We start from the raw sequence: 9,278 nt of genomic DNA, 5'->3' as shown, positions 1-9,278 counted from the left end.
ATAGTCCACCGTTCAACCACTCTAGTCTTCTTTGTTCATATGGTCACTAAATTCAATATAATCGAAAATCTTATTAGCTTTCTTCAGTGAACATTTTAAATATAAGAAGGCATTACAATCTTTTTGAATGACCAAAGGTATCAAAAGCGTTTTTTACGTGACATGTATTATTTCGACTAAACAAAATTATTTGCAAAAAGATTTCGTTTGGTTAAATTGTAAAAAAAAAAAATGCTATAAGCACAGAAATTTTGACATCATGGTTGATAGTTCTCTTACATACAAGAGGTGGGGCCCACGAATATTACAGTGTTGTACATATACAGCACTGTACACAAAAGTTGGGGAGCTGTGTGACAAAATAGAGATGGGCCGTCGATGAACAAGATTCTTAACCCGTAAATAGGCACCTGTGTCATATATGGACCTATTTGTCAAGGTTCAAGTCTATCAAATGTGGGCACTGGGCAGTCCAGTGCGAAAATTGCGAAAAGCTTTTCTCCTCCACCCTGCTAGATCACGGTGAAACAAACCAATCAACAAACACTGTCATTGCCCGCGAACACCTTTCCATTGTTAATTTTTCATCCCGCACACGGATCACAGGCCAACTTGCTTGAATATGGCGAAGAATTACGTGAGAGATAACGTGTCTTTATCCAGATTCGGCGTGCTGGTGGCGCAGCTGGAATCTATAGTGGCTTCAGCAGCCCACAAGCCACCAGACCCACTTCTCTGCTTCGACCTTTTATCCGATCTCGTCTCCGCTATTGATGAGGAGCCCAAGGTTACTGTCCCTTTCTTTATGATATTTGCACATTATGCTTCGCATTTGTCGAATTCTAGGCAATATGCTTAGCGATTCAGTTTCAAGGTGTAAGTTTTGATGAAATCTGGATAATTGGGTTCAAGCATTTTGATTCTGATTGTCATTCGTATTCTTTTACATTTACTCACTTTGAAGCGATTATTAGTGTTTCAAAATCGAGATTTTGGTTTGATGAATTCTTGGCAGCTGCCGGGGTGCTTTGATTTGTAAAGTAGAGCTGAAATTCATTGAGGAATTGATGTTATTTTATTTTAATCAAATGTTAAAAAATCATATATGATGAAATCTGAAATCTTGGCAATTACGTTGAGCTTTGACTACTAGAGGAAAGAAAACAAAATAAACTACTCATTTGTTTTGAAAAATATCGTTATCTATTTCATGTGAAATTTTGATGAATCTTGGCTGTTGGCAGTGCTTTAATTAGTAAAAGAAGAAGATAACAACATTCTGGCAATTGGTTTTTTGAAAGATTACTCAGTTGACGAGTTTCCATATGATTTCTGTTTCTTAAATTATATTAAATTATCTAGAAGTTCCGTTTGAAATTGCTCTCTACAGTTTTTGCTTTCGTGTGAGTGAGGTAGGCTAATTATCTAGAAGTTCCATTTTAAATTGCTCTCTGCATTTTTTGCTTTTTTATGGGTTCAAAGTGAGGTTTTCTATTGATGGCCTTGCGATATTTCTAGGAATCTATATTGCTGTGGCAAAGGAAATGCGAGGACACACTTTATTCTCTACTGGTGCTGGGTGCTCGAAGGCCAGTACGGCATTTGGCATCAGTGGCGATGGCGAAGATTATACTAAAGGGGGATGCCATTTCGATATACTCCAGAGCTAGCACCCTTCAAGGATTTCTATCTGATGGCAAGAAGAGCGAGCCTCAGAGAGTTGCTGGTTCATGCTTATTCTCTTTCTCATATACTTGGATTTTTATTATTTTCCCAAGTTGTAAAAACATGCCAATTCTAGACTGTTTTCAGTTCAACTGAATTTTATCTAAATGTTTTTGCAATATCATGATTTTTATTAATATGGATTGTGGTGCCTCCAAAAATTTTTATTTCCTTGGACCTTTGGTGAAAAAGGATTCACATAATGAACTCTAGATTTATTGAGGATAAGAATAAGCTTCTTTTTGAAGGAATAGAGCTAAAACGATTGTTGTAGGCAACCGCGTGTTAAGATACCCTCCTCCATCTTGGCGATTCAGCATGGAGAGGGAGAGCTTTTGGAGAGAAATTATAGTGGTGAAATATGGTGTTATTGGTGGATGGTGCTTGGTTTTGGTTAGTGGTTCTCATGGGATGAGTTTATGGAGGTATATTTGACGAGGGTGGAGAGACTTTAGGGATAGATTGACGTTTGTGGTGGGAAATGGTAATACCATCAAATTTTGGGATGATTGTTGGTGTGGAAATAGGCCGCTAAGAGTGGGGTAATCCCTGTATCGTATTGCTTTGATGCCATTTGCTATGGTGAATGAAGTCTTAGATATGCATAATGGGGGCCTCAGTTGGAATATTGTTTTTGAGAGGGATCTGCAGGACTGGGAGTTGGATGATTATGCATTACTTTTGACATCTTTGTATGAGGTGCACATCAAGGTAGGAGATGGTGATTGTAGTAGGTGGAGGTTGACACGGGATGATATTTTCTCAATTGACACTTATTTTAGATCCTTATTGGGACTTGTGGGGTGTTCATTTCCCTGAAAGATGGTGTGGCAATGTAAATTGTCCCATTAGGTGGCATTTTACTATGGATGGTTGTGAAGGAACACATGTTAATGGTGGATACCCTCTGAATAAGGGGTTTTTATGTTATAGAGTAGTGTTATATCTATAGGGGGTATGGGAAGACGATTGACCACTTGTTCCTTCATTGTGACGGTGCTCATTCCCTATGGAATGATGCTCTGACTTTTCAACACATGAATTGGGTGTTCTTGCGGCGTACGGAAGATGTGTTGGAAGCACAGAGGAGAAAATTTCGTAATAAGGATATAAAACTTGTTTGAGACCTTATTTCAGGATACATCGTCTGGTGTGTGTGAAGGGAGAGATAGCTGCTATTTTGATGATCACAAATGGACAACAGAGTAGATTAAAAAATTGTTTTATTTAACATTATATACTTGGTTTATGCTGTAGCTACTATTTATATAGACGGGTTGCCCAATTTTGTGTTGTTTCTTTCTTGTACTAATTGATAATACACTTCCTGTGCATTATCTGTGATTAATAAAATATTTTATTACCCATAAAAAAAAAAAAAAAAAGGACCTTGAGGATGGATTTTGTAGAACTTTTGTGGTTGAGAGGCACGAAAAGATCACTAAGTAACCGAAGCCAAAATTGTGGTTTGGAATGCAGGAGCATGAGGTGATAATGTTTCTAGAATAATAAGAGAGAATTGCTAAATTCTTCTCCTGTGTGTGAATCTTGATATTTTGTAACAATAATCTAGGGTTTATCCCACACCCCTCTCATGATCATCTTGGATGGTATAGATTTATTATTATTACTTTTTTTGGAGCACACAGTTGATTCAAAGACAATTCAAGTGGACGCACCAGGATTCTTAAGGGTGAAAAGACACAAGATGGGAGTTCGAAATTAGAAGTTGGCTGATTAAGCATTTGCTATTTTTGTACTAATGCATCAATTTATCTCTGATTGCACATCAGGCTCTTATACTAGTTTTTCTTGACATTTCTTGGTTTTGTAGTCGGTAATCTCAGCCTTTTCCTTCCTTTATTGAGGACATCTGCCTTAAACAGAGAAGAAAAAGAATTGCATTTCTTGTCCATGTGTTTTAATTCCTAGATGAACAAAATGTAAATACGTTTGAATCAAATTTCAATTATTTATTTATTTATTATTATTTTTTTTTTTGTAGGTGCTGCACAATGCTTGGGAGAATTGTATCGCTATTTTGGGAGACGGATTACGTCTGGATTACTTGAAACAACTAGCATTGTTGCAAAGCTGCTAAAATTTAATGAGGTAATCATATTCTTACTTCCTGTTGATTACTGCTTCATTTGACATGATGCCCTTTTGTTTCCTATGGCAAACTTCACAAGTTCTCGTGTAAAATATTATTGATGACATTTAAGAATGGTGTCTAAAAAAATAAACAAGAATGTGAATGAGGTAGAGAAGATCCAAAAGTGGTATAAGCGCTCTCAAACTTGTTGGTTGTACTCAGGTTCTGTGAATTGTGAGGAATATGTTTTCTTTCTCTGGGTTTGTAAAAATTATGAGTTATGGGTTAAGTGATTTGATGTGATGAAGTGATATTATTTAGGCCCCAAGTTGCACAGTGACCATGATTCCTGAGGTAATGGTCCTTCATATTGTAGAATATCTGTGTGCATATATAATAAACACTTGTCATATCTAGAATCTTGTGAACTTTTTCATTTGGATTCAAATGTGTAACTGATCCCAGATTAACTGAATAGACTCCTTATTAATCCACGAGATGTACGAAGTTAAATGACTAATGCATGATACCCATGGAGTGTTTCTGTTGTCTTTACTAATCCTAGGACTCTTGAATCTAAACTTAACTGGATATTTAGTTAATTTCTTACAAGTTACTATACGAGACTTCTTTCCTTCTTAGGAAGCAAAAGGATATATTTGCCATCGGCGAGTTCGTAGAATATTGATACTTTGAAGAATTAATATGAGCTGTCTCAAAAGGGTTGGGGGGGAGGGTGCAGGTGGATGGAAATTTATAATGATCCATATTGGATCCTTTGTTTCCTAAAGCATGACCAAGAACAATCTAGTGTTTTTAGAATAACAGAGTCCAAATTTCAGGAGTGTACGAGGTACTCAGAAACTCAACCAAACATAGTATTTCTAAATGGAACATCAAGGCACACTTTGAATCTCCAAATAGGGGTTGTACGAGATGCAAGGAGTCTCCCATTTCTTCTCCATAGGCCACATAGTGCAATTGAGCACTAACTTCAATGCTTGCCTCAGAGAAACTAAGGCTTCGAGATATCTTTCTTTCCTTCGTACTTGCATCACATATTCTACCTGCAAGTATTAATCTGCCACTGTCCGATGGCTAGTGATGTGTTCCATTCAAGAGTTTTATAAGATGTAGATGACACATCAGTATGATTTTTATCATCAAGGAATTGTGTTGCAGATGTTTTCATTTCCTAATGATTCTGAACACAGTGTTTTTGAATTATGGTATGTTTACATATTAATCATCATTGCTTCAGGATTTTGTGAGAGAAGAAGCTTTGCACATGCTTCGCAATGCTTTAGAAGGTTCTGGTGGGAATGCTGCTTCTTCTGCTTATATGGAGGCATTCCGTGTCATTACGAGGATAGGAGTTGGTGATAAATATTTTACTGTTAGAATAGCTGCTGCAAGATGTCTGAAGGCCTTTGCAGATGTTGGAGGACCGGGGTTAGGGAATGGGGAACTCGAGAATTGTTTGGCTTATTGTGTCAAGGTTCTTACTTTTGTCTCATTCTTCACTTATGCTTCATTTCCTTATCCTCAATAATTTTCGTTGCTTAGAAATTAAATATTGCGGTTTAAATTCTGTTTATTATAGGCCCTTGAGGATCCAGTGAAATCTGTGAGGGATGCTTTTGCTGAGACATTGGGAGTGTTGCTTGCTCTTGGAATGAATCCTATTGATTTTGTGTTTTTTTTTTTTTTTTTTTTTTTTTTTTTTGTGTTCTCTTATACTCTGCGACTTATTTATGATGCAAATTTATTTTTCATCACAAAAGTGGGAGTGCCAAATGCTTTAACTTTTCTTGTTCCATTTTTAATTTTACTTTCTTCATTTAATTGATGACATCTTGGTGAACTTTTGCACTTCCCCCCACTATCGATTAACTTCCCATCTGATAGATGATTTCTGTCCGTCCCTTTCTAACCAAGACAAATATCCAAAAGAATCGATTCAACTCTCATAGCATTATAGTGAAATTTTTTGTGAAATCCTGCAGTTTCCCCTTGTTTTGTCTCTAACTGCATTATTTTACATTGTTAAGATTTTTTCCTCACTATAAGCTTCGTTTTGTATCAGTATATGGATTACCTTGGTATTGTTGTTGTACAAGTTTTCTCTTCTTTTAAGCTTGAGATTCATCTTTGTCAAGGGCAGATTGGTTGTATAGATTAACTTTGTATGATTCCCACTTTAACGTTGCACAAGATTGCTAATTTTGATATCAGGTTATATTATTACTTTTTTTCTATCCCTTTACTATTAGTTACCCTCCTGATAAATGGTAAAACTTGCAGCTAGTGGGCTTCGCTCGAAGGACCTGCGGATTGGCGTTACCTTATCATGGGTTTGCTTTTTACAGGTGGGTAACAAGTTTAAACATAATTCATAGCTTTCTGGCCCCACCACAAAATAGAAAGAAAAAGGAATCGGCTTCTTGGTAAGAGCCTTTGGGATATGAATATGAAAACATGCGATAACCTGCACACCCAATTTGTTTGGAGCATTGTTTAGTATGGTTAATTGTGGTTTTTGGTTTTTCTTGAACTCGTCCCTTTTATTGGTTCCTTGTTCTTCAGTGATTTCCTCCTTTCTTTAACAGTTGGGACACCAAAAATAAAAAGAATATCTTGGCATTATTGGCGTAACAATAAGATCACTAGGTTGTTCTTCAGTGATTTCCTCCTTTCTTTAACAATTGGGACATCAGAAATAAAAAGAATGTGTGCACAAGAAATTGGTCATTGGGATGACTTCTTCCCTTTTTTGATGTAAATATCTTGGTGAACAATAAGATCACTTGGTTGGGTTCGAACATGAAAGCTTATCTGTGCCTGCCATTTTTATGTTTCTAAACCTCTCTATGTAATGAATATCCATTTAAAGTTCCGAAGAGTGGGATGGTACCCATTTATGCTTCTTTTAGAACTGAATACTGCATTTCTGTGTAATATTCAATCCCTCATGTTGAAAATTTGTTAAATTTACTGGGTCCAGTAAGCATCTATGTTAATTTCCTTTGATTCTATGGTATTTTCATCTTTACAAATTTATCTGCAGACTATGTGTTTGAAATATCTTCGCCCAGATGGTGAGCTTCAAGACTGTGCTCTCCAGGTCATGGACATGCTTCGTTCGGATACATCTGTTGATGCTCAAGCACTGGTATCCTGTGATACATTATTTGGCTTTACAACAATGATATCTCTTCTTGTAGATACTATCTTTACATTTATGTGTGATATATTCTTCGTATCATGGCCATATTTCTAAAACGTATTTGTTGTATTATACTTGCTATTTCATGATTGGAAGACAGAATAATAAATTGGAGCTAATAAGCAAAGCACGCGTAAACAAGAAATTTGTCTCAATGGTCTGAGGGCACCTGGGTTGTAACCTACATTACTGCTTCATTAGGCATCTTGTTTATCAACTTAGATATAATGTGACAAATGAAATAAATCTGTACTTCTCAAAAATTAGAAAAGAAATGCATATCTAGCAAGAAGATGCCATTATGTAATGTAGAAACATTTACAATCTACTTATAGAAAGATAACTTTGAAATGATTAGTAAAAATCTTTAAAATTCAGAATATAATTACAGTCGAATGATGAAAAATTGGACATATTTTGGAAATATGCTGGCGCTAGATTGAAACATTAATGTGCATGGAATTCAGTCATATTTATTTGTGATAATTTTATCTTTAGTTGTCTGCAAAGTAGTGTTTTCGGTTGGTTTAATGACCCCATTTTTCTGCGCTATAATTGCATGTATTTTTTAACATAAAAGAATTCTAATGGTCCGTCCAAGTAAAAGAACTTGATATTGGAAATTCAATAGAAAGTGATAATTTCTTTGAAAAAATGGTTTATTTGTTTAATTTTTTGGGTAAAGGGGATTATTGATGAAAATGGAGGTGGATGATAAATCATGAGAACCTGTTTCTTTTCCCCACTTTGAATTGATTGACCAGGTCGCTACATTCACTATCAATAAGCATTGAGATAGTGAATTTAAAGGATTCTCTAACCTGTCTTTAGCCAATAGAGAATGTGCTAGCTGGATGTCATCAATGCACATCCTTGAAATTATAGCTTTCTTCAATACTGAAAACACTACTTGCTATGTCAACAGGGCAATAACTCACTAATGCTACGAAAATTTCAATTATTTCACCTCGAGCAAAGTGCCTTTGATGCAAGTATAGTGCAATTAAATAAATAAAAAAATAAGGAAAAGAATAAGGAAAGGGAACCAAAAAAGAATGCCAATAGAATCCAGAGAACCATGGACAGTCTGCATTCATTTGGGAGAAAAATCTTCAATGCAAGAACCATCTGGTGGGTTTTAGTTCTTTGGCCAAAGACATCCCAAGCAACAGGACACATGGTCGTATGTAGTTAGCTCACATGTTATGAATCACTAGTGTCTTTTTCTTGAGAACCAGACAATGCTAGTATCTTTGGGAAAGTTTCATAGACTGGGGGCAGAAATTGGATGTATCTCTTATACCAGTAAAGGAAAAAAAAGAAAAAGAAAAAGGGAAACGAAAAAAGACAGAATATTTTTCAATTGATGTCCTAACCATATATTAATTTTCCTCTACATCCTGGTACCCAGACAGAACTAGATTTAGATGACCACAATATAATACATTATGGTTGTCATAAAGGAGAACCATATTCTAAAAGGCTTATGCACTGCACAGAACTCAGAAAAAAATATTTAGATATACATGCTTTATCTTTTCCAAAACCTTTCTTGTCCATATCTGGAGCTGATTAATAGCCCTTTAAATTCATGGTTACATTGAAATAGCATTCATGATGACATCAGCCAAAGTATATTTGCTTTTCGTTGATAGAAATTGTACATATATGAAGAATTATATGAACCATGCTATATATTTTTAACAATTGGTTATATAAATATCTAACGAATGAAATCATCATAAGGTTCACTGCCTACTCTTTCTGATCAAATGACTCAGATATTTTGATGATTGGTGTGTCTGCTAAGGCCTTTCTTCCCCCATAGTTCTTTATTTATTCTTATATTTTTTTCCTGAGCAGCAAAATATCATCCCAATACTGTGCATTTTTAAAAGTATTTGGAACATGATACAAAATTTGCTAGTTCCCTAAATTATGCCTGAATTCTTTTCATTTCACCATGATCCTATCACAGGGGTATTGTAAATCTTCAACAAATGACTATTTTTCTTTTCTCCTATCACTCGACTCCCTCCCCGCCTGCACCATCCCTTATATCAATCCTATTTTCTGGTATTAGTGTGTTTGGGAGTATTTTTTAATTTTTTTAATTTTTTTTATTTTTTCTTATTTTTAAAGCTCTAGTTCAAAAGCAAAAACACTTCTTAAAATAATAGTTGTTTGGCTGCAATTAAGAAGTTATTGCTGACAGAAAAAAAAAAAAAAAAA

General features: G+C 35.4%; 1 protein-coding gene across 1 annotated transcript in view; it reads left to right on the top strand.

The window, feature by feature from the left end:
* The first annotated feature begins 429 nt into the window (after positions 1-429).
* LOC111389853 (protein SWEETIE) overlaps positions 430-9,278 on the top strand; it is a 48,205-nt gene continuing 39,356 nt past the window's right edge. The window contains exons 1-8 of the mRNA XM_023014829.1: positions 430-787; positions 1,519-1,726; positions 3,731-3,837; positions 5,082-5,318; positions 5,424-5,513; positions 5,907-5,988; positions 6,125-6,189; positions 6,888-6,992. Of these exons, the coding sequence (XP_022870597.1) occupies positions 623-787; positions 1,519-1,726; positions 3,731-3,837; positions 5,082-5,318; positions 5,424-5,513; positions 5,907-5,988; positions 6,125-6,189; positions 6,888-6,992 (1,059 nt within the window). The 5' untranslated portion in view covers positions 430-622. The remainder of the gene's footprint in view (positions 788-1,518; positions 1,727-3,730; positions 3,838-5,081; positions 5,319-5,423; positions 5,514-5,906; positions 5,989-6,124; positions 6,190-6,887; positions 6,993-9,278) is intronic.

The sequence above is a fragment of the Olea europaea genome, unplaced genomic scaffold (assembly GCF_002742605.1).
Source record: "Olea europaea var. sylvestris unplaced genomic scaffold, O_europaea_v1 scaffold629, whole genome shotgun sequence".
NCBI classification, from domain to species: Eukaryota; Viridiplantae; Streptophyta; class Magnoliopsida; order Lamiales; family Oleaceae; genus Olea; species Olea europaea.
The sequence above is the reverse complement of the archived record's forward strand: the minus strand, read 5'-3'. Positions and strand labels throughout refer to the sequence as shown.